The sequence below is a fragment of the Pieris brassicae genome, chromosome 1, assembly GCF_905147105.1.
Source record: "Pieris brassicae chromosome 1, ilPieBrab1.1, whole genome shotgun sequence".
NCBI classification, from domain to species: Eukaryota; Metazoa; Arthropoda; class Insecta; order Lepidoptera; family Pieridae; genus Pieris; species Pieris brassicae.
Window position 1 is genome coordinate 1635534 of NC_059665.1, and position 27674 is coordinate 1663207.

A 27674-nucleotide genomic window follows, 5' to 3' on the forward strand; every position below is an offset into this window, starting at 1 on the left:
CTGGGACGACATAAATTGCAAATTGACTTATGACAATCTTTTGAGCTGTAGTACAAGTTCAGCGCGTGCTAGGCTTCTGGCTGTGGGTACGCATGAGGCCGGCTACTGGCTTCACGCTTACCGTTCGTCAAATACAGGAACATTTCGTGATGTCGACAAGCTAGGACATCCCCGACTGCCATGCTAATAAAGCAGGCTGCTTCTCAAGACTTGCCGTACTTAACGATATCATACGCCGGTTCCTTGCCACCGTCTACGTGCCAAATCTACTTGAGCCGTCTGGTATTGCAGGAGACGATGGCAAGAGACCGGACCGGAATGTGTTTGATTGCATTTTGGTCCCATTCGGTGTCGAGACCCTTAGTCCGTCCGATCCTAGCGCTATAAGACTTTGTAAGCAAAAAGGTTAGGCGACATTACAGGATACCGAAGAGCTGGCAGCTACCTCGGACAAAGAATTAGTCTAGCTATTCAAAGAGGAACGCTGCCAGTATCATCGGAACCTTGCGTAAAAAGACTCCTTTTAATAATATATTTTGTTAATACATTTTTATTATTTACTAGTTATTGTTGTTTGTTATTAATATAATATGCGCTATAAACTAATGTTTATGTTATATGTAGGATTCGTTTATATATATTGAATGTATGTTTACATTCATATATTTCATTCGGGCCCTTCTTCGCCTTCTTTTAATTCAGCGAGTTTGTCAAGTCAAGTTTTAGCTGTAAAGAAAATATAATTATTATTTATGAATTTCGATATAGAATGTCGATTTAGTTTAACAATTTGTAAAACACTTCACTTGACTATATTTTTAATGGAGAATTCTGTGTAAATCACAATTCTGCCAATGTCGCGTTCTATGTCATAACACGGTGTGGATAGAAAAACTATAATTATTTAAATGTTTTTTTTTTAAAACCTAGATTTTGATATATTGATAGCTCCTATCAAAATTTGACGGAAACGTTTAAAAATGTGTCAACTATCATGGCACCAGAAAAGTTTACGTTGAAAATATATCAAAAGAATAGTTTTTTTTACTAAATAATTATATGTACTGAAACATATAGCTTATTGTGAGTAACGAATTTTTTCAAATATTTTCTAGATTTTATTTACTACTATAGAATCATCTGTCGAAGCAAGTTTGACAGTTAAATTTCAGAACTTATTTAGAAACCACAAACAAAGTTTTCGTTCCGTTCGATCCCAATATGTTTCAGTTTATATGAGGTACGAAAAATGCTATTGAATTTAGGAACCTATGCATCTCAACTTCAAGAAAGCTCATGGTAGGCTCCCAGAATATCCAAAACGATGCGCTATATCCTAGCTTATCGATACGCGTCATTCAAAAGCTTGTTTAAAGTCGATTTAAAAAAGAGGTTGACAATTCTAAACCTTTTTCTTCTAATATTTAAAAACAGGGCAATTGAAAGAGACTATGACAATTATATTTTTGTATTGATTTGTTTACTTTTGTAATATGTGTATTTAATGAAAAATTTTATTTTAAAAAAATACTTTATATAATGTTTGGTTCAGATATATTTAAATTATACATTAATCGATTAAATTCTCAGCATGTCAGAGTGTATTTGAAAATTGTATAAGTGTGTGTTGTGATGTTTGCACTGAGATTCATCTCTGGAACATTACATAGGCTATTTCGTAAGTATTTTTTTTATTCAACAAAACAAATCCCTAATTTTAATTATTATTAGTGATTAAAGTGGTACCGATGCAACACATAATATACTGTATAAACAATCCTCCAACTTTAACAGGAACATTTAATTTTTTTTAAGAAAGCTATTTGGTATAGTTTAGGTTAACATAAGCTGTATATTTATAATAATTTATATGTTTACAAAATATTTCACGGTTAATTTAATATAACATTTATACAACATGAACTATAAATAGCCAAAGGCTTCATTAATTATTGTATAAATTGCCATAAAACATACCTCTGAAACATAAACTTACGTTGCCAATATGCCAATATTGTTAAGTACTAAACAGTATTGACTGTTTTAAAGTTATTCACATGTGTTTGTTAAATTTAATTTAGATTATAATGAACATAGACCACAAACATGACGATGGTTTCTGGCATTTGAAACAGATATTCGGGCATATTTATTTATTTATTACCTTATTAAATTTATAATTAATGAAATTCTTCTGAATTGAGCCAGAGTGAATCCGTCACACATACAATAATATTCATGGTGCGTAAGACACGCGTAACTGAGACTTCTCTGAGTAAATTTGTACGCGCTTGAGGCACTGCAAGCAATTGCGACCGCTTACCACACGCAGACCAGTCTCCAACATTTCCGCATTATGTATACAACCTCTATGGACCTTAAATATAGCATGATAGTAAGATCCCTCCTTACTTGTCGTATCCATCCGTAGACAAACAAAAAATGATTATAATGTATATACAGAAAGACCTTATAAATGGGTTTATGTGAATCATTAATGTTTCTTTAAGTATTCGTACAGTCAAAACCGTTTACGACGACGTCGTTTAGATCGAAGGTCCCGGCTGAATTGTATTGTATTAGGTAGTTAATAACAACGTCATCGGCTGTTACGACTATTAGTCCCTTCGATGTAGTTATATGATTTGGACCGTAGTTGTGAGATAATTTCAGGGACAGTTTGAAAATATTAGTCTCAATACGAATACGTTTGCCACACGTATTCTATTCGGACGTCCGAATTCCAAATTGGCATACTGAGCGCGTTTAACGTTTTCTATACAAACATGTGATGTTAGTTTTTTATTACGATAGCTTCATTTTAAAACTAATAATAATAAACTCCGCAAATTGTGCCACATATGGAAATATCTATTTGTATTGTTATATGATTCATCATTACATTATTATAGATTTTCGTCGAAAAGTAGCTAAGTTCTACTTGAAGTTAATACTTCACGCGAACTCTGACTGACAAAAACGTATTGTGTTTTTGTATAGACTCTGTATCAGAGGGTAATAAGTTTAATTCAGTCAGAATATTGTAATATTGATATTAAAAATTACCTGAAACAGAAAAATCTATGGTAAATTTGTCGAATCACGACTCCACCTTAAAACGTGTGCACATTCCTCGGCAATGTACTGGCGCATGCTCCTTAACCACATAGAAATTAATTCAAACATCATTTTGTGTGAAATGAACGAAAGACGTTATAAATTTTTGGTTATAATCTAACCTAATCTAATCACAAACGCCACATATAATCAACCTAAAGTATTCCAAGAATCACCCACGCATGTAATAATATCAGGTATTATTTTTTAAGGGGTCCAAAGCCATGTGCCATTACTTGGGGTAGTTCACAAGTCATAAAGAACGATAATAAAAAAATTGGAGCTGTTTTTAAGAGGAGCTGTAATTCGACAAATATACCATATCTTTAACTATATAAGAAGATGTTTTAATTCTGCAAATGTCTAGACGTGAATGACACTTGTTACTCAATGTCGGATTATAATGAGTATTGTTAAGCAAATCTTTGTGGGCTGGACACCAGTAGTATGGCATTTTTAACGGATCTTCGGGCATGGTTATAATATATACACAAAGACCTTGTAAATGGTTTGATGTAAAAGATTAATTAACTTCGTGTAAATCGAAGCTCTACCTTGTACATTATACGTTAACCATATAGCTACGGTCACTCACTCATGTTAATATTCCAAATGTCTGCAAAAATACTTTTCAGTAATATAATATAGTATAATAAAAGCCAGCCAAAACTGTAAAACCTGTTATTATATTTTTTCTAATTCCCATTCATCTAGCGTTTTTAGCAGTAAAAGAGTGTACATATATAATCAAACTTATACTAATAAACACTTAATTTTATATTATAATGTTTTTTTACAATATTTTCGACTAGAACAGAAAATATATTTTAAAACAGGCCAAAACGGAGATATTTTCCACATTCGTCTTGTCTCTCATACCCCAATGTGTCGGGTGTACATCGCTAGTGTATCATCAGCACAGCACCGGTATACTGTAACTTCCAACAGCTATACTTACCAAATCCAATACATATCTTAATATGTATTTTTTCTAATATTTGAAGAGATTGCTTGGTCACGCCGTTCAAAAACTCAAGGCGGCATCACTATCAGAGGTTGTAACTGAGGGCTTTTCAACACCTATCTAATCTATGCCTACAATTGCAATGTTTTTTTTTTTTTTAATATAACAGGAGGCAAATGGGCAGGAAGCTCACCTTATTTTAAGTGATACCGCCGCCCATGGACATATTGTCAGAAGGCTCGTTGCTTTTTAAGAATTGGTACCCTCTTGTACGACCTAAGTCGAATTGGTTCGGAAATACTTCAGTGTTTTGCTGGTTCCACTTATGTTTTATATTGTCAAGGGATGAAAAATAACAAATACAACATACATTATATCTTCGAACGAACAAACAATTGTGTAACGTGTTTGAAGTCGGCAATGTTTATATCTATTATTTACAGTAGTAAATCATTAGTATATATTTACATCTAGACATGTTCGTTTAGAAATGCTTTATATAAATTACAATAGGCGTTAACAAGGCTGGCTTCCGCACGACATCCTATCGTGATGACTATTTCTTTGTATTCTATGGAAAATACTAGAGAATGTTTTTTGCTGAACCTGAAGGCTTTCTTAGAAGGCTCATAAGTTAATATTCTAACTACATATTTCTTTTTTAAATGTCTAATTGTATTTATTAACTGCGTATAATAACAGTTGGTCCAACTTCGCTACAAAGCTATGTAGAGAACTTGAATGAAGGAAAAATACCACAAAAAAAATCGCGACCGCGGCGCTCACTCTGGACATAGGGATGTTTGCTTTGGTTCCAAATTAAGGATAAAGATATAAATGATGTTAAAAACATCCTCTGCTTGTCAAATAATAATGATTTTCTTTTTATAGTGTGATGATTTTTGATACCTTTACGTATTTAAACTTATGGCGTTAAGAGTTTTGTATCTTAGGTGTAGATTAAAACTTATTTTCTCTTTCTAATCTATATAGTATTAACAAAAACTAAAATTTAACAGACAACTTACTATCAAATATTAAATCTTATAATTTGGCATACATTTGTTCAATTCGATTGTTTATGTCCAACAAATGTGTCAAAAGAAGTTATACAAGTCCGAACTGTCAACGCTTAGAACTCAATAATTCTTATAGAATCTCGTGTCATAAAACAATTAATAGCAAATAGGGACTGAATCTGTAATCGCTTCGATTAATCACCTCTGTGATAAATGTTTGTATTTTTTTTTTTGTAGTTGGATGGTGAAATATCATTGGTATCACTTTGATTATTTTATCTGTTGTTTAAGATAATATCGATCACCTGCCAATCCATACTATCGTTAACCGTTTTGTTAAAAACAAATGTTTAAAATACTTACGTACTTGAACTAACTCTATACAATTCTTCTGTCAACAAGGTATTATTTTGTCATTTACGGAGGATTATGAAAAATGCAGTAGAAAACATTTTTGACAGGTTGCAATTGTGTTTCATCCGTTATTATGAGATCTTTTGAATTATTGAACCACATATATTCTGTACAAATAATATATTAAAAGTGTGGTATAATTTAAATTAAACATATCTCGGACTATACAAATAAATTAATGGATATATAAACATTATAGTTTACTGTTGAGTTAAATAACAATTAATATTAACTATCATATACCATATAAGGCCGGTGTCGTTCAATTAAATCTTTAATAGAACAGTAATACTAAGCAAACAACTACTTGCATTATATCTAAATATTGACAGAGAGATATAGATATATATATATATTCTTATCTAATAAATTTATAGCCTATTAACATATATACGAATGACTTAATTAAAATTATTTTCGTATTCTTACTTAAATTTTAAAAGTAGATTCAAATAATAGGTGGGCTGAAAAGTTCGTAGGCTAATATAGAGATTATCTCTTTTGATAGAATTTGATTTATTCAATCGATAATCGATACGATTTTTATAGCACCATTTGCCTTTAGTCTCAAATAACGCTTCAGTTTCGACTGTTACCTCATCAGTTCAAAATATCTGTCCAGCGATCATAATGTTGATGTCTGAGAGCAGAAAAAATTTTCTGGGGCCCAAATCTGGAGAATCTGGTGGATGCGAAGGCAATTCGGAGTCCAATTCATGGAATTTTGCCATCGTTTTAATTGATTTCTGACACGGTGCATTTTACCTTTTACGGGAAAGCCATTACTATATGTAAGAGTTGATTAAGGTATTTATTTTAGACAAAAACTACACGTTATGTTTGTAATAGTACACATATATATAAAAGATTTTCTGTTTCATAATACTAAAATCTAAGATAATTTCTTTGTGTCGTCCTTACTTACTTATACTTATAAGAATCCTACATACAAATCTATGTTAAATATATTGAACAGTTGTGAACAGTTCTAAAACAGGTTGTAATGAGACTTTTTCGATCATAATTTTATATGATAAACATATAGCTTTTGTCATTGTCTCCACACTAACAGAATAAACACTACATATACAGAGTTTGACATAATATTTGGTAGTGGACTGATGTATTTAAAATAAGCATTGTGAAGTGCCTATCATCATGAGGGATCAACCGCATCCGCTGTTTTTATAGTATTTTTTGCTTATCAATAAATTACTAGTAAAATCTAAAAGTGGAAGTGTAATCTTTTTATTGTATTTAAGTTATTTGTGACATTTATATTTATCATAATGAATAGCATGTAACACACTCTATATTATGTATGATACAGTGAACTGTAATTAATTAACTGGAAACAAATACTTAGTTTTAACCCAGCATATAACCTCTTATGTTATATAAAAACACGATACATTTCTTAAGGTGTTAATAAAGTAATGCTAGTACAACGTTGACACAATTGGAATGGTTCATGTATTAGGTAAGCGTTGGTAATAGGATTAATGTATGTGGCTTCATCAGACGCAGGACGTCAGCTCGAACTTGACACAATATATGTTTGAGGCCGATACTTAAATATTACGTGCGCGATAAAAATTTATGCCACGCTTATTGGCTCATTAAAACAAAGTTAATACTTTGGAAATTAGATTGAATCAGACGACGGGAACGTTACGTCTCCGAATCTTAGACCTAAAATCCATTGAGAAGATTATAAATTCTCCACCGTATGCGACTCGCAATTGTTCCATGTGCCTCGTACGAATTATGTGCGTTATTCGCCAGTTTCGGGTGTTAGATAACTATGACAATAATTATGAAGATGTTGATGTTGCTACCTTACCAAAGAGGACGTGAGGAAATATTTAAAAGGCGGAACGAGTTTGACTTTGTAGTATTAACAGTTTAGTTTTTATTTAAACAATTAAGTAATTTTTTTATGAACAGTTTTCTTTTTTAAGGTTTTTTGTTTATTAATGTAATCTGTTTTGGCTTTGTATATTGTCTAAGTATTTTGTTTTATAATATGGATATGTCAAATAATCTTAAATAGAATTACGAGTGTTGGTGGGCGAGCGAACACCATTCGTGCTTGCACGTTTGCTTGAAATCTAGTTGTTTTTAATATGTTTACACGTGTTTTATAACAAACAAACAGCCCATAGACACTAAAATTGCCGCAGGACAAGTGCGTTGCTGGCCCTAAAAATAGTACCGTAGTTGTACTATTAGTTTTGTTTTTGTGTAGTTTGTTGGTACCATCGTTACGTTTTAACCATTTAATAAATGGTAACCATGGTAACAAATATCTTTTGTCCATGTCCTGATAAGTTTAGTAAAAGTACCATTCGAAATAGAGAACATACACATTAATTTGTCTCTCTAAACTACAGGTATCGCTACGGGACAGACAGGTTCGGATTTTTTATACATAAAAGTTTGTATTACCAATTGTTTAAGGCTATATTTTCATAGGATTTGTCGTTGCTTTTGGGGTTAATTTGGTATATCAGTAGATTTTCTATTTCCTGTGTAGAATTTTTTTTTCATCACATTACATTACAGAGTTTAATTGAGTGTAAATTATAATTTCAATAAGATCCACTCGGATCGTAAGATTTTTCAATGCGATAGAATTTCGTTGCATATAGGCAGTGTTGGTCATATGACTTCAGTGTGCGATTCTTACGCCTGAGGTCATAGGTTCGAACCCCAGACCAACAGGCTATTCTATGCATTCAACAATGGCACGATGATAAATAACATCGTGAGAAAATCGGCATGCCTTAGACCCAAAAATTAACAACGTGTCGGGCACAACAGACATTGGAGTCTAATACCAATGGTGTAGCGTCGTAGATTTTTATTTGCGTTATTAAATATATAATATGGTTAGAAATAATTTAATAGACGACTGAGTAAGCTGTTACTAGAACAAATTAATTTCAAATCTTATATATGTATTTTAAAGTTTGTAGTTAGACATAGTAGATTTGTAGACCTCGTTTTTATATCAGTGAATGCTGTGACCAGTCTGACGCAGTCGGAGGCATATCTACTGTAAATGGCTATTCAACTTTGCACTTCCGGTTGATTTCCTTGTTATATATTTTATTAATGTCAAGTGTCAAGTCATATTTTGGTAGAAAAACCTCCGTGGTTTGATTGGTTACCCAATATGCTCTAGTATCATCACTTCCGGTGAATGAATAGGTGTTTTCACGTCAGTTTTACTAAGTCCAGAGTTTTATTTCCAGTCTAGAGATTGTTCAGACTGTATTGTCTTACAGTTTACTAAAAACAACAATTGCGTGAACATAACATATTTTTTGCAGTCGCAATGAGTGGATTTAATATTAAATATGTTAGGTTATACATGTCATGTTGTAGACTGTTATATATCAATGTTATTTAGATCTGTGTCGCAAGACGCAAGGAGGTCGAGGTCTCGAATATTTGTTTCCTTCAAATCTTTAGTATTCCTCGCGCGGTGCCTGCGACCCTCCACAATATTACGTGTTGTTTATTACCAATTTCTTAGCACCTATGTATTATACAATTGGTGGCGTGGTCGAGGTTACCTCTAGACATACCTTCCGAGCCTCAGTGACGTCAGTTGTACTAGAACTACACTGATAATAGAGAAAGATACTTTTCATATTCTTAGAATTTTAAGAAAAATAATAAATCAATGGCGCTACAACCTTCTTAAATCTTCTCAGATTTCTGTATCTGTCTCATGATGATTTATTAATCGAATAGGCAAGTAGATTCAGCCTTCTGTGCCTGACACACGCGGTCAACTTTTTGGGTCTAAAGCAAGCCGGTTTCCTCACGATGTTATCCTTCACCGTTCGTGCTAATGTTAAATGCACACAGAGAAATCCATTGAGGCACAGGGAATCAAACCTACGACCTTAGGGATGACAGTCGCACGCTGAGGCCACTAGGCCAACAATGCTCCTTAGATTTATAAGTATATAAGTATCCTTAGATTCATAATTATATCACGGATCAGAGACGAATCGTTATTAATAAATGTATGAGGACATTAAAGATCTCAAATTTAAAGTAAAATTGAGAAGAAACGGTAAATAATATTTTTATTACACTTCAATTAAACAAATCATGGTTCTATTACTGATATGAAACTTAACAATTCTAATTATAATAGTAACGATGTTATTTCGCATGCATGACTAAAAATGGCGAAATATACTAAATTCATGACTGTGTTAATATTTAGCTTAGAAAGACTTAGGGTTGAGACGAATCTAGATTTTCTTGAAAAGCACTTACAAGCCAATCGTGTGAATACAAAGCTTAGGTTAGGTTAGGACTATATCTCTTGCTTATAACAGGTCAATCCCATTTATCATGTCAGATAAAAATTAAGTTTTTTTTTCACATTATTATTTTAGGATAACACACTTATGTTAATTAATCACATAGTAGTAATCAGTTTGTAAATTATAATATAAATTAGTGTTTTTACCGGTTCGATACCTGGCGGTGCACCCATCATCACTGTCAACAAATGACGCTGATGCGGTAAAAGACAACATGAGGAAACCTACACGTCATAGTCAAAAAGTCGACGGTGATTGTCAGGCTTATATAACTATATTTGTTCATTAAGAAAAAATTTAAGATCTCGTAAACTACGCCTTGCCTAATGTATTGGAGGATTCGGTGTTTTAACCACCTTTTTAACTGACTACAAAAAAAAACCGAGAAGTTTACCAATTTGACTTAATTATATTTGTTGTTATTTAATTTCCCTCTCGTTGTACTTTATGTTGTCAATAACATGGCCACGATGTAATGATTTATTATTATTTCGGCAAAGTTAAGGACATAATCACTCAGAATGACGAAATCAATAATAAAGGACGTAGTTTTGTTCTGCATACGTAACGAGAGTCGCCAATAAATAAATCCAGTCACAGGTTAAAGCAAACAGTGCGCGATCGAAGACGCGGTTCATGGTTTGGATTAGTTGATTTAATTAGAAAATATTGTCCAGGTACATAGTAACCCTATATTTCATGTACACATTAGACTCAATTATATAATTGATTAAAGCTGAATAATATCCATTTGCACAAGAGATATTGTAAATAACATATATAATATACAAGATTTCATTGTATATTTCGGTACAAACTATGCCCAATATAGTATACTTTGAGGTGTGTCTTGACTATTACTTCTTTCGAAAGAAATCGAATCGAATAGATTTTTGAGACCAAAAAAATACACACTAACATTTTATATTCTCACACACACCACAACAAATATTAGTAGGTATATTGTATTTGTTAGTACATAATATTTGTGGTTTATGGAGGCTTTATTTTTAATTTAATAATAAAAAAAAACTCTGTACAGAGTGTATGAATGATTATTGTACACAACATTCAATGCGCAATGCCATGATGAGAACTTGGAGAAACTTATCGAGTTAACACAGAAGTCGTGGATCACGTGGCCATTCATCAACCTCTGATACACTGTATAAGACATCGCTGCATACAGATGGAAAGTTAGAAGTACAAGTTCGCACCAGATGTTTTCTTGCTAACCACGCCGCTCATGACTGAAGAGAGAGAATATTAAACCATCAAATTTGTATTCAATACAAGATAAACGCTTTGCTTCCTATCTTATTGTTTAGTTTAATCTGTGTAAGTGTGACAATGGTTTTCCCTTGATAACATATGCAAATAATAATTAGGTATTGTAGTTTCACTTAAGAGGATAATGACAAGGGTCAATGATGTTATTAACGCAATTTTAAAGGAAAATAAATACGCTAAGTGACCTAGACCTAGACCTTGATTCAGGGCTGTAAGGGCGAGAAGTGTGAATTGTAAACTTACAAAATATATAGAAAGAAGTATTATTATAAAAGGCCAGGCACGTTTTCTCTTGTGAATAGTGTTTATTGTATTCTATGGTATTTTGTACACTTTCACCGTATGATGAGATCTATTGAGAGCGATAAGGCCGCTCGTTCCTCGTTGTTGTAGTACAATTTATAAATATACAATTTTGAGTCAAAAATATATAAACACTAGATCAACGGAACTTTAAATAAAACTATTTTGTCACGTACGAGAGTGATGAAGACAAAATTCAATATAAATATGGGAATATAAACAGTGTACAGTCATTGACGTGGAAAAGTCTCAAATCTCAAATTTATTGATCGATAATTCTTATAACAATATGTATTTAAAGATCTGAAACAAGCAATGTACAAAATTAAACAAGCAAATTACAAAAGACTCTCAAATTAAATAGAAACCTAAACCTCATGAAGAGCGTGAACCACAAATTGACGGTAAGTAAAGAATTCATGACTAAAGTTGCTGTAATAAGTTTTTCAGAGTCTGATGAAAATGCTTTAATCATTAGACTTAAACGTCTTATATGGGGATACAGATATGTATAATAACTGTGTCGAAGGAAGATGTGCTCTTCTTTTGGTGCCTCTCTTTTGGAGACTAGGCGTAAGTCTTATGAAGCGTGTCTTGTCCAGTGCCAAATGCCAAATTTTCACTTAGCCATGATTTTTCTATTAACACACGGTTCTATTCTATATTTTACCCATTATAATTCATTGATGTTGCGATTATGGTGCAACACATGACCCAGGTACGCAACTTTCCGTTGTTCTGCATAAGTTTTTTCGTTAAACGTTAAACTCGTTTAAGAACTTTCTCGTTAGAGACCATTTTTAAGTTACGCATTACCACGACACGAATGCCGCGTGGTGGAGGGTTATGTGGGACTCGATGTTGTGCATACTATACCACTAAAACCCCACGGCACCACCAGCAATCGCCCGAGGCAAGATACGCCAACAACGTGGCGAGAATCCTCGACCAGTCCTACCACTGGGTGGTCCAAAGGTCTCGGTGACTTGCGAAGTTTTGGCTGCTGCGAAGCTGCATGTACAGATGCAGGGTATGACTTCATCGTGGTGAATGCAGGTTGTCCGTCACATCCTTAGTTAGTTAGAAAATTCTCGAATTTATGTAATTATAGGTATATTTGTCACAACCCTGCCGTGCCGTATCTTTAGGGAAAATCCTCGAATTTAGGTGATTATGGTTATTTTTGTCACAGCCCTGCCGTGTCATATCCTTACTGAAAATTCTCGAATTTGAGTAATTATATATTTGTCGCAACCCTGCCGTACTAGGCATGCGGTCGCACTTGACCGCCGAACACGACCCTGGGGAGTGTCGTAGACGCACTGCGATATTTCGATAAACAATATACTATTAGGCCCTATATGGAGGCGGTAGTGCGAATATTAGCCCATTTCGTCCACATATGGCGTTGTTTTCGTGCGTGCGCACTACTAAGTTGCTTCATTAAGTCGCAAGAACTAAATGTTACATTCAGAGACAATTCTAGGATGGATACTGTATGTAAAAATTAATTACGTTTGACACAGTTGTACATAGCTGGTTTTATTCCTGCTTAATCACTAAACTGTCACTATTAACAGATGATAAAAATTAACATTATTTTATTGAGACGATCGGTGTTGGATAAGTGGCTTCAGCGTGTGACTCTCATCCCAGGTCGTAGGTTCAAACCACCAATGGACTTTCTTTCTATGTTCGCTTTTAACATTCGCTCGAATGGTGAAGGAAAACCGACTTGCCTTACCCAAAGAGTCAATGGTGAGGCACAGAAGGCTGATCGCCTACTTGTATGAAATAGACACAAAAATCTGAAGCCTAGACGACGAGAAGATGTTACTCTTCAAGGGTGCAGTGCATATTTCCTTTTTAAATTGAGCTTCCGGTATCTAAAAAACTGACAAAATTATTATTTCACCATAAATTTTTCTCCAGGGTATACATTATATGCGCTTACCACTACACCATGCTGACGGTTAAGAGAGCAGCAGAACTTGTCACAACCTCCTTCAATTAAATGAATCGTTTAATATTATTAGTAATTTTGAGTTTAACGACGAACAAATATTAAAATGCGAATTGTATAGAAAGCTATTCGTCTCGTAAAAATTACGAATGGTATTTGATTATAAAATCCTTAGGAAAAAGGCTTTAAACAACGTCTTTTTAAGTGGCTAATAAATATTTTGATTAAAGAGCAAATCTTTGAGAAGGAATGCTCATTTGTGCTCGCAGCTGCTCTGATTGACTCCCTTGGGTCTGTAAGAAGCTTTAGAACCGCAAATTGCTTGAAAACAATTGGATGTTTTGTACTATGGACTTAATATAATACATAAATATGTAATAGTATGAAAGGCAGTACATTTTAGCAAACACAAGCCTTTGCAAAATTATATATAGGATATCTATATGCTGAATACATAGAGAGTATGTGTGAACCCATGAACGATGAAAGTGAAAGTCGAATCGAACCCGATTTCCGATCTCTCACGGGCGGACGCCCGTCTCACTCCTCTGGGAATCTTGGAGATAATGGCTAATGAAGTTAATGTGGCTGATATGAAATATAGCACAAACACCCCACACCAAGCGTTATATAACTTCAGTTTCATCTATTTTTTTTATTAAATTTTAATCCTGCGACCATTGGTCGACTGAAAATAAACGAAAATTTTTCTCGTGACTATGGTGGAAGCACACGAAATGCCGTTTTGTAAGTATACAATTGTGATAAGCCCGTTTTAAATTGGATAATTTGTGATGAAATATTTCAGTGAAGTTATTACTGAAATAATAAAAAGATTCAGATCGCAACTGGAAGGTTTCTTCAATATAATAGTGAAATACATCACTCACTGGAACCAGGGCGTGGGGGATCCCACTTGCCTGGGTTATAATAGGAATTAAAAAAAATTTGGACAATAACAAAATACGTATGTGAAATAAGATCTCGCAGCACAAGAGGAGATACGGATATTAAGAAAATTGAAAAAAAAAACACCTCCAAAGTATTTTTTAAGAAAAATAATAAAACATTGTCAGTACGCACTGAAAACATCATCATCAAAATAATGAATGGGATAAATAACATATGAAATATGATACAGAGCCGTTCTAGAAACGAAATGTAATGCAATTTAGAAACGAATCAACAATGGAAAAATTTTGCTTAACGTACTTAGTTCACTTTTACGATACCCCAACGTCGTATTTAGTGATAGTGAAAAATACCATAAAATTACTAGTACGTAGGTCACGAATCACGATATTTTTATCACTTCAAATGTTACTTAATGCGGTTGACAGCTACTTGACGCGTTAAAATTTTCTTATCGAATTTTCCGATATAAAGTAATTAGCGGCAGATTCGGAAATTATATAACGTAACCTAGAGGAAAGATGGATCGTGGTCACCGTGATAACGCGAGATGAGTGATAGCGTGGCCTTACTGTTATCAAGTGGTAGGAATCTTCGATAGTGCACGTCTGTCTGCTACCATTCGCACAGAAGCCTTCTTAGGCAACACGCGAACAACGGCCGCTGCCCGCGCGCATTGTTGCACAACGGGATATCATGCGAAAATAGACCGTAGTGATTTAATCTGGACAATAGTGAAGTGATTTTATTACAATGGGTGAGTGGAGTGATTAATTATTAATTGTATATTTGTGTGTATGCGCAACGTATAACGTTAAACTATACGGTTGCCAATCAATGTGACAGTCTTTGCGCTTGAAGATCCAAGATCATTCTTTGTTGTATAGAATTGACTTTTGGATAGAATTCGTTTGACGGTCTATTGTCTTACGTTTTACGTGTTTGACAGATAGTGACAATGAGCGAAGATTGTAGCGAATTAACTTTTAAAATTTAGTTTAGACTTTTTATTAAAACTGAGTTTTTAATATTTGTTAACTAGAATAATTGTACATGTATAATTAAATAATAAATATTGACTTAGCAGTTTTTATAATCATATATATATTTATATAACACACACGAAAATAAATATGAACAGAAATGATATTATTACCGAAATTATACAAATATTAGTCGAAAAATTTATTACGTTATATCTGACCAAATAAAGCTAACCTATTACATTAATTACAACGAATTGAGTCCATGGAACCATCTATAATCCGTCTATAATATTAAAAAATTTAAAAAAAAACTATTTGTAGTGGTATATTTGAGCGTATATTGTTTTGTTTTTTAATTCTCGTTAATAATTTCTTGGCGATTTATATATACTGCACACGATTTATAAAAATATTATGTAACACAGTTAGGTATAGACTATTAATATAGGGTGTTGCGGAATAAATGGTAGATGTAGTGGCTGTTCAGAAATATGTTATGTTTTATATTTAGTAAAAGTCGAGATATTCGACATTTTTGAAAATTCTAAAAAAATACATAAACTATTCATGGAAATATTCTGTTTTAACGAGATTTTAGTGGTATGAGAATTAAATCCTTTTAAAATAGAACCGATACAGAACTGCCCTAAAAAGTAATAAATTTTCTTCTTATTTCTATAGATTGATTTAGTATTATTTTTCTCATATTAGGGATTTCTTTATTGACGCTGCCAAAATCAATAAGTATGTAATGAATTAACTGTTTTGATTTACCATCCGACTCCTTGCAAGGTCCTTGTAAGGATACTCTAACGAAATCGATGACAAATACTTGATTATCATGGAACCGACTTTAACTTAACAGAAAATATTTACTAGCTTAATATACACCTTAATTGCTTTTTTTATATGTTTTTGTGTTATTTAATGTTTTGTTATTAAAATCAATTTTTTTTAATCCTACAGTGTGCAGGTTTTTAGTACCGTTTTCCTATTAAAAAAATCGATTAATAACCTGAGTTTGTAGTACCCAATTTGAGTGAAGCAAATTACTTGAAACTTTTTTGTCAACATTTTTATTTTATTTTATTAAAGTATTCCTACAGCTACTCATTAAACAATATTCAAACAATTACATTATACACAAAAGCCAAAAACGGAATACACATTCAAACATAAACATAAAGCACAGTTTTACCTATTTATACAACAAATATAACAAAGTACAAATTCATACTAAATTCTTGATCTAATAAATATTTAATATATGGGAAAGAATAATAAAGGCATTATTAATAAAAGATACCAGAGTTTTTTAAATATTTTTTAAGCATTATTTAGTCACATTAAATACATCTATTTGCTGGTAATTTGTGTTAGTTTTTATATTTTTTCAAATTTCAAAAAGCCCCATCCATATACTTTTTATTTCATGTGCGCAATTACTTATGTGTGTGTACACATAAAACGATTTATAAAATACACGATTATACATATTCAGGAAGTGTTCCTCTGCTCCGTGACGGGATTACAAGAATAAAAAAAAATAAAAAAAACAAAAGTAGTCAAGCCATAAATTTATTAAGCATACATCATAACTATTTATTTTCCGTTTCACTGTATGCTTTGCGTGTACTGGTGATTCAGAGACAACGGGTAAGTTGTCATAGTGATTCTGTCATGAAAATAAAGAAATGAAATTAATCTACGACCTAGTGTAGTGTTAATATATTAAATAATATTGTGACCAGTCGGTACCGACCTCCAACTGTTCAAAAAAAACAGCGTACTCCTTCCTCAAAGGCGGACAACGCGCCGACCAAAGTAGGTGGCCATGAGCTGCAGTGACTGTCTGATTTAGGCGTCCCGTAGGTTTGTTTGTTCTCCTATGCTAAAAAAACAAAAGGAAAATTGTCTTACTTAGCGCGAATGTGTAGTTACATTTAAGTATAACTTCTTTTACGAATACAAATGCGATAAAAACGTGATAAACTGACGAGGCAAACTATCGCTTTGCTGAAAAGCACTCGAAACGTTATGTATCTTGGTTTTATTTAAATATTATATAGGACATTTTAACTGAATTTTTTGCACAGTTTTCGTAGTTCATCATACTATGTTTTTGTAAAAATCTCAAATAGATGGCTTGTAAGATGTCCCCAATTATTCTCTCGACATAGCAATGTCAGAACTTAATAAACAATTTTATCTGTGTGCACATATCAACAATTTTACGGCGGTGAATTCCTTCATCTAATTTTTATGAAAAAAAAATTGATTTATCATACAAATGTTACGTGTGATAAGATAATGAGTGTGACAATTTAATCATGTGTGCACAGGTTATGTACTGTCGCTTATATAGTTTGTAAATAGTTTTAAATAAAAAATATCTCTCTAGTCTGCGAGCTGTTTGTTTACTTATGTTCAAGCCGCTTTTGCATACTATATAAACATTTGATGGTGAATCTCTTTAGATTAAACCTCTTTACGGGTTTTAAAAAACATAATTTAATTTTAGAACAACGGATATGGTCATAGGGACAGCAATGAAACAGTCGAACATCGGCCACATTCCCATTTCTTTTAAGTAGACACAACAATTTTTATCTAAATAAGAAAACAATAAATCATACATAAAAACAGTTCTGGTGTATATCTTCTCGGACGAATACATATATTTGACTAAATTATTTTGCCGTATATACAAAGTATACGTATAACTATTTTGGAACCAAACTCTGCTAAAATCTACTCAAATAAACTGTTTGATATCTTATGATTAATCAAAAATTCTTGATAATATATACAGAGGTTTTGAAAATATTCTTTATAACAATATATTTTTAAATTAAGTCCTAAAACATGTATGCTTAAAATATACAAGAAAATATGGCTTCAGAAATTTTACAAACACATAACCATACACATTAAATTGGAATATAAAATTTTCAAACTAGCAAAGAATTATACACAATCAAACAGCAATGCTAAAACTAAATAGAAACTTAAAACTTATTAAGAGCGTTATACAGAAAATTACGATCAGTAGGAAAATTGTTGTCTTTTTCTTCTTTAAGTGCCTCTCAATTATTGGAGTTTGTCCGTCACTCTCTTGAAGCGTGTCCTGTCCTGCTATACCCGTCCACTCCCTAATGTTGTGATGCCATTTCTTCCTTGTACCAACATCCCTTTTACCCTGGATTTTACCCATTATAATTAATTGATTTCGACAGTCCAACTCCTTTCAGAACCTTCTCGGTGGAGACCTTCTGGATCCAGCCTAGATTGTTTAAAATATATCATCAATACATTCATGAATATTAGTAATTAATATTTAATATAATAATAACCATTACATATGAAAAACGAAGAACAGTTCTATAATAAAAATGAAAAAAGAAGCTTCACGAGTTAAGTTCGGTGGTAGATTTTATGGACATGTTCAAATAAAACACTTTGTTTGCCTTTAATGGTTTAATATATTACTAACATACAATTAGGGGCAGCGGGGTTTCAACGCTAACAAAAACTAGCATGGTTTACAAATCAAATGCCACTATGTTTTGTTAAAATACAATTTATGAGTGTGGTAAAAACTAAAGGGCTCATATCGGCTTCAAGTGTGATGATTGTATACATTTTGTATACGCTTTTTACTATCAACTAAAATATTTATATGTAACTTAACTGAAGTTAGGTTACATAACTCAAGCAAAAAAGAAACTAAATCGAAACCTCATTAAGAGCGTGATAAACAAAATTCGGTCAGCAGGAAGACCGTTGAAATATATATTAATATTTTCATTAATATATTTAATTAATAGTATTAACCATTACGTATGAAAAACTAAGAACAGGACACTATAAAAATATAAAAAAGCGCTACACGTCACAACAATTAGGTATAATAATGCACTTTTAACGTAAGACAATTAGATCTGAACAATGCGTTCAGAAAAAAAGAGAGATGGAAGAGGCTTTTAGCCCAAAAGGGGCAAATACTAGATCACAAAAAACAACGTAACTTAACTAACCAATTCTTGTATGGATTCATTAATAAAGCTCTTATAAAAATAATAACCAAATTGTCAGTCTATGCAAATGTTTGTGTATTGTACGCCCACAGTGTTACTGGCTAAACATTCTGAGAAGAGGTTATGTTATTAATAATTAATCAGCATTATTAGTGCTGTGGAGTATTTATATGTCTGTTATTTCAAGTTGTCTATCGTATTAATTACCAATTAGCGGTAATTCGTTTAGTTGGGACCAATCGAAACAAAAATGTGTACTGTACTGTGTATAGAAATTTGATAGTTACTAAGTTGTCGGCAAATATCGGACAAAAAATAAATAAAGAGGAAATTTTCCACATTTACTAGACTTATGTGTGTTTGTTATATCTGTGAACACACAATATCTTATCCGAAATTATAGCGATTATTTATTTTTCATGTATCCATTTTTGGTTTAGTTTTTTGTTCCTGTTTTAATTTTGTCTAAATAACTGGTATATATATTATTTATTTTTGGACTTCTTGCTTACCGAATCTGGTTTTTTTTTTCATAGTTATAGCCTGAAAGGAATCGCTTAAAAACGATAAGGCCGCCAGTTGCCCTGCCCTCTTTTTCATTAAATTATGTCAGTTCTGTAACGAAGCGTTTATAAATAAATAATTATTCGTTTATATCATCTATTAAAAATAAATAAAACTTGAAAATGTTCCAAAAAGATATACATATAGAAACAGTACTGAACAGAAGTTATTTATTTAGTCCTATATTTTATTCTTGTTTAGTGTTTGCTAGTGGCTTCAGCGTGCGACTCTCATCGTGCGGTCGTAGATTCAATCCTCGGCTGTGCACCAATGTACTTTCTTTCTACGTGCGCATTTAACATTAGCTCGAACGGTGAAGGAAAACATCGCGAGGAAACCGGCTTGCCTTAGACCCAAAAAGTCAACGGCGTGAGTCAGGCACAGAAGGATGATCACCTACTTGCCTATTCGATTAAGAATCATAAATCTGAGGCCTAGACCTAATGAAACACAGGAACTTAATGCAATAGAAATTTATTAAAAATTCAATAATTACACTAAAAACATATAGCCGAGAATATACCCGTAAAAATGAACAAGAAAAAAATATCCTAAACCTTGTGATGTATGTATAATGCGACCAGAGTAAATTCAGTCTGTGAACGAGTACATATATCACTATCGATCCTCATGTTAGAACCTATAACATTGAAAGATTAATAAAAACATAGAGATTATGATTAATTAGCTTCATAGTTACATTCTAGAACATATACACAATATACTTACTTCAGTAAACATCTTATCTAAAACAATAGAATATTTCATTCATAAAGTTATGAGGGTAGATAATCCTTCGCAAAATAAGGTCAGTGCAGCGCCCTCATAGTTGAATGCATTCAACTGCACACCATTTCCGCCTCAATCACGGTCACACAAGGCTTAAAGTAGCATACGAGGAAAATACTATAATTTAAGATGCATTACTAGGCATTATTCAGTGTTATTGCAGATTGTAAAAAGATCGTGTGTGTCAATAATGATTGTTGAACAGCATTTGACTGTAACGAGAACTTTACGTCCGGTTTTGTCAGTTAAGTGTTTTTATATGGTATCACGGTTTAGTTGAGTGTAATTATTGCGTATGCGCACCGCGCAGGTGCATAAAACAATAAATAATCAGCGCGCGATCTCTTTTGGCGTCGCCAAATTTTGTGTCGTAATGAAAGTGATGTGATAATTTTCTTTACAGGTTTAGATTTCTTGGAACATGGAGCGGACTTCGAAGCTGCTATTTCGGCGACTGGTATGTTATAATTTATTAATATTTCAAGATTAGGTTTTAAGAACATAGTCGTAATATTAGTATATAATAATAATATTAGGTCAAATAGTGTTCTTAGTGGTATGAAATTTTAAACAATTAATTTTGATTACATGCCATCAATATGTTGGATTCTATAATGGTAAGAAAATAAGATTTTGTTCTTTAATAAAACAGTCGATCTTTCTATAGTCTAACTTTCATATGACAATATTTATTTAATATCTGTTTGTATATTTAGGATTCGTTCCTATGTAATTATGAGATTTTTTAATGTAACAACGGCGAATTTAACTTCTAGAAGTAGTACTTCCAAGTAATTCTTAGAAGCTCTAGGACTTGATAGATTCAATCCATAGCTATATAGAGTCATATTTCAAAGTACGAATCTTAATTTGCAGGCTTTGGTCGATTCCACTTCTGCCTCCTCGCCATCACCGGACTGATCTACGCAGACACTGCCATTGGTATCACGATTGTGTCTTTCGTGTTGCCGGCGGCAACATGTGACTTCAAAATGACATCCGCTGATAAGGGGTGGCTGACCGCTGCCCCTATGTTGGGTAAGTTTATGTTAGGCAGGCCTTTATGTTCAAAATTATAAAAAAAAACAATAATTATTTAGCAACAACAACATAGCATTTAGTTATTTTTTCTAGATAGTTCAAAAACTATTTGTTAAATTAATTATTGTTATATTATAATACAAAGACAATAATTAATATTATTAGCAAATTTCAGATGACTAGAGGATATTTCACTTATATTGCTCGGAAGTTTTAGTAGGCGTTTTAAATTATAATAAAAATTCTTAATATATTATATTCTTGTATAAATTTTATACCCCAAAAAAAAGAAATGAGAAGAAAATCATATATACTATATTATGAGAACAAGATACTAACATCTTATAGATATAAATTTTATTACAATACTAAAGGTAGTAGGTCTAAAAAAATTCATCATAAACTCAGGTAGCGTTCCCCGGACGACGAATAAATTATTCTAATCAAAGATTTATGCATAATTCAATCAAACCACTGAGTAAACTTTCGTAATCTTTTTTATTATAGGTATGGTCATCGGTTCCTACTTCTGGGGATGTCTAGCTGATACCAAAGGTCGTAAAGTTGTATTGGTCTCCACACTGCTGTTGGATGGCTTCGTCGGCATCTTATCCTCATTTGTCCAGATGCTACCCATCTTCATGGCTTGTAGATTCATTAACGGTTTTGCGTAAGTTTTGTGCGTTATTTTTTGTCTTAGTAAATATATGTTATTTTCTATAATTAATTTAAACACATAAGAAACATCATACTAAAACTAGAATTATTTTACTTTAAACGTTGACTTGAATAATGTATGGGTGTTACAATAAATTAATTATATTTTTTAACGAATATTTAAGTATCGTCTTTGAGGCGTCATTGGAATACAACGTTAAAGAATATATAAAAGATAATATATTAAGTTTTTAACAAAACTCAACGATTCTTCAAACTTTTTTCTATTCGAGCAATTTTAATTATATAACTATGTATAATCTGTATTACAGCGTCGCTGGCGCCATGGGCATCTGTTTTCCATACCTCGGCGAGTTCCAGGCTACCAAATACCGTGAGAAAATCTTGTGCTGGATGGAAATGTTTTGGACACTCGGTGTCATTTTGCTACCACGTACGTTACACATACACATAATTTACGATAAATATTCATAGTTCATTTACTAGCAGTTGCAGCAGTTGGCCTATTGGCTTGAGCGTGCGACCCTCAGCCCTAAGGTCATGCGTTCGTGTCACGGCTGGACACCTTTTCTTTTTATGTGCGGAATTTAAAAAATTGAAATATTTATTTAACAAGGTGTGTTAAATAATCCTTAAATATTACCATATGATATAATATAGATGAATCATATATATATGAAGATTGCTATAACAATTAAATAATAACAATGTGGAACTCACACTACATACAGAAAGGTGCTACTTTCCTCAAACCTAAAGAAAGAAGAAAAAAACAGGATATTTCGGTAAAATAAAGTGTATTGTATTCCTGTTGCCAGCCAATCTCTTCCTTTGATCATGTTAAACTGTACAGGGATCCCGAAGGGCCCAGTGACTAATGTCCAGAATATGTTTATTTTATTTATTGATTATTTATTTATACTTTGTTACCATATACAAAACAAAAAACAAAAAGTAAGTAGGTTACAAAAGTTATTAGGCAACAGGCCTTATCGCTTAATTAAATAAAATGAAATCCAAAGAAAAAATATAAATAATAATATGTGTAAACAGACATGTAAACGCTCTGCCAAAGGTTAATTGACTCACACTTAATATATATAAGTAGTAGCTAATTACGAAGCAGAAGAAAAATTAACCAAAAGAAGATTTTTAAATAAATTTAGAGACAGAGCTCGTCTGATATCAGTTGGTAAGGAATTCCAAAGTAGGATACTTTGCACAGTGAAGGAGGAGTGATAGAAACCAGTTTTATGAATAGGAGATCCAGGAATTGGATTATATAAGGAACGCAAATCAAAATTACCGCTAGAGAGGAACATAAAATTTTGTTTTAAGTAACTAGGAGTTTTAGGATTAAAAAGACCGTTGTTGAATGTGGCTTTAGTGGTCGAGATTTAGCGAATTTCAGGGTTTGACCCCATCGCAGTAATTGTAGCCGTAGACTATAACTGCCGCTACACTATAATAGTTTAATATTTTGCTCATAAAATAATACAAACACATTTCAGTTTTCGCCTGGGCTATCATCCCAATACAAGGAATCAGGATGGAAGCCAGTGGCTTCTCGTACGACTCATGGAACTGGTTTGTGGCTGCTTGCGCCGTGCCGTCCCTGCTTCTTGGGTTTTGGCTAATGACCTTCCCCGAAAGTCCCAAGTTCATGATGGAGTGCGGTGACTACGATGACGCTCTTGCATGCCTGAAGACCGTGTACAAGCAGAACACTGGTGATGACCCCGACAACTACCCGGTAAGATTTCGGATATTGGATTCCAAAACTAAGTTGTAAAAACAGTATTACGATAATGATAAAAATAATTGCTAATGACAGCTATGGAGATATTATGTTGTTTACCTCGAATTAATAATCGCACGGTGAGAAAAAAACCTCGACAAGTAGTACGATTAAAGTATAAGAGTCTAGTATGAAGTACGAAGCCCGTGTGTCTAAAAAATCAAAAATTATGACTGATGGAGGGTTGTAGGTCACTAGATGTTTGACTTAGGTCGAAATAACAAAAGCTTTTTAAGTTATGCGATACTAAGATTTAAGAATTAGCTAATGAATATAACCATCTCTTTCCAGATCAAAAGCCTCAAGGAGAAGCAACGCACGATATCAGTAGCATCACAGAGCTCTCAGAAGTCCGTCCGGTCGCTCAGTATGCGCAAGCCTAAGGATCTTAAGCGATTGTTCAGTGAAATCTGGACTCAGACCAAGGCCTTATGTAGACCTCCATACCTCAAATACACGATACTCACTTGTCTCATTCAGTTTGGCTTAACGACTAGGTAACATCAGATTTGTATTAATCAATCTAAAAATCATTGTTTGACTTGTTACAAACTAAGTTTGTAACACGTAAGAGTTTTTTTATTAAGTCAATCATAACAATACGATTTTAGAGATTACTAAGGTGTATAATAAATTTAAGATTGGAGGCACTGGTGGTAAGGTGACTCACGACACCATCGTGCCCTACTGATGAATGCCTTATTATAAGGCAAGGCTTATTATAAAGCCTTATTTTACTTCCATATACATAATTTAAATTTCTTACTGATAACATTTGAAATTAGGATATGGAACCTTCTTGGGTAACGGCCTCTTCTAACCCCTTCCGAATGCTTTTTGTTATTGTTTGCCAATGCCAGTCTTTTCTTGAATTTCTATAAAGTCATCAGCCCACCCTCTTTTTGGCCTGCTCACTCTTCTCTTGCCATTTTAATTTCAAAGCTTGCTTTAGATTATTATTGTAACAAATCGTTGTTTGATAGCAATACAAACATGTTTAAAGATGGTGAAAAAAACCGTATATAATTAAGAGATTTAATTTATTTTTCTACCAGCTACTACACCCTCATGATCTGGTTCCCCGAGTTGTTCAATCGTTACGAAGAATTCGAGCATCGTTTCCCAAACACCTCTGCGTCTGTGTGTCAAGTTGCTGGAGTTGTCGTCAACGACGATTCCTCCGATCCCTTCGACTGCGAGAAGATCATCGATCAGAATGTGTACATGCACACATTGATTGTCGGTCTGGCCTGCATTCCCACATCTTTGTGGCTTCCACTCTGCGTACACAAGCTTGGTGCCAAGTTCTTCTTGAGTAAGTATATTAGAAGAGCGTTTTTACAATTTCATATTACTGGACAGTTGCATATTATGAAGCGTTTGTGCATAAGCTATATAGTCATAACTTTATTCCAAATTATTGTTTGTGGAACATTCATAAAACTAAAATATAGTTATAAATATATATCTGCTAAAGTTCATCTTATTATTATTTTTTAAAGTTATAAAAAATATTGTTAATGAATGTTTTTTTTTTCAGTCTTTTCGCTGAGTTGCGCTGGTGCCGTCACAGTTGGTCTCCTCTTCATCGAGAACTCAACTCAAAACTTGGTGCTTTCCTGTATCTTTGAAGCTCTCACCTCGCTCGCTATCAGTCTTGTATTCTGTGTGCTGGTAGATCTTTTCCCTACAAACCTCAGGTCAGTTTAACCGTAATAAATCAGTAGGAAATCTCGAAGTTTTCAGTTAAAACAGTGTTTCCCAAATTCTTTTCTGCCAGACCTTAGCCATACTAAAATTCTTATGCAGGGGGGCAAAAGAATTGTAGTATACATAATTATTGATATTCTTCTTCAGTTGCACTTTCCATTTCTGAACATTGTATTAGTGGCGCCATACAATATTTTATTTATAATATTCAAATTTGCATTGTTTGTCAATTTTCAATATATATAATTAGCTTCGTATAGCCCATTTTAGAATTGCCCCCCTTAAAAATCAAATGCCTTCTGAGGGGCGCGGGGCCCACGTTGGGAAACACTGAGTTTAAGCATTTCATATGATTCAATAGGTATTTACCTAAGGATTGTAATTACTGGAATAATAAGTTACAACTATAAAAGTGGCTAAAAGTGCTTAGACTTCTGCCACTTCATTTAATTTGCATGTGGTCGTAAATTTAGGATCGTTTTGCTGTCTGTCCCAGTAGCAACTTTTCCCGCACTAGTCAGATTAGCAGATTTAGACAACATTGGGGATTTCTTTTTTATAACCACTTTACATAATACCTGACTGACTTAAAAATATTATATTTTTAGGGTAATGGCAGCAGCTTTATCACTGACTGCGGGACGAGGTGGCGGTCTCATGGGTAACTTATCGTTTGGTTACCTAATCGACATCAATTGTGTTGTGCCTATAGTGGCGTTTGCGGCGTTCTTATTCAGTAAGTATCTTAATATTTGGCTTATATAATCATTAGAAATTTGCTTTAACATAAACAATATTTTGGGTTGTTTTATTCCAAGTACAAATATGTCAAGTGTTCCTTAGAACACATTGAAATTCCAAAGTTACTAATTCTGTAATATTTGAGATACAAAAAACAGTTATAATCTGTGACATTATCATAATTGCTTGTCAGTTTTGGCGCTTTTTTATTCTATATCGAACTCACGGGTCCACAGACGTAACATAGTTTAACATTATTTTTTCAGTCGCCGCAGCCCTTTGCTTCCTCTTGCCAAAGACTGGACAGGAGGCCCTCGACTAAACGAGTTACAATAGCTTAGATCAGTGGTACTCAACCTTTCCTCGAATACCTCAGCTTAAAGGCTACACTGAGGGTTGTCATCGCTGAATTCACTTCGCCCTTTTTAGACATTTCGTCAACTTGGTTGAGTATGTCCTTAGATAGTTGTACATATTAGAATGTAAATAACGGAATAAGTAATAAAGTCCCGGGATCGGCGCATTCTGTGATTCAGTACAATTTATTGAAATGCAGATTATTGTAAGATTGAACAACAGTATTTTAGTGTTGACTTTGTAATATAATGTCCTTAAATTATTACTATATTTATTATTAAAGGTTAATTCGCCTATTACATATAATTGTTTTATTTTCAAACCTTTTATGCCATGCAGTAAGCGTGGGCGGAAGCGGAGACATCTCGTGATTCCTTAATAAAACTGAAATCCCCCAATTTTAGTCCATTGAAATGTTACATTTACTGAACATTTGATAGAGGACGTAATTTTATTTATGGGACACGTAGAGGGGGTCAATACAAGCTTAACCTCAAGGTTGTGGGGTTGGTGCCCTTTTCCCCCGCCATGTTGGAAAAAGGGGTGAAAACACGTTTTTGGCTATAATTATGTCTATGTGACTTTTTATCATAAATCCAATGTTCAGTTTGGCCCTCAAATTGTAACATTTCAATGGACTAA

General features: G+C 33.2%; 1 protein-coding gene across 2 annotated transcripts; it reads left to right on the top strand.

Moving 5' to 3' along the window:
* Positions 1-1548: 1548 nt before the first annotated feature.
* On the top strand, positions 1549-27331 carry LOC123711763 (synaptic vesicle glycoprotein 2B-like). 2 transcript variants are annotated; one of them, XM_045664521.1, is made up of 12 exons: positions 1549-1678; positions 7908-7928; positions 21111-21164; positions 21584-21745; positions 22256-22418; positions 22738-22859; positions 23938-24179; positions 24516-24721; positions 25280-25539; positions 25765-25924; positions 26543-26670; positions 26942-27331. In XM_045664521.1, the coding sequence occupies exons 1-12, from the start codon at positions 1633-1635 to the stop codon at positions 26995-26997; spliced, it is 1620 nt and encodes a 539-aa protein (XP_045520477.1). In that variant the 5' UTR covers positions 1549-1632; the 3' UTR covers positions 26998-27331. The 2 variants fall into 2 exon arrangements, with proteins under 2 accessions (XP_045520477.1, XP_045520485.1); XM_045664529.1 differs by lacking the exons at positions 1549-1678; positions 7908-7928 and adding an exon at positions 14843-15088.
* The last annotated feature ends 343 nt before the right edge of the window (positions 27332-27674 follow it).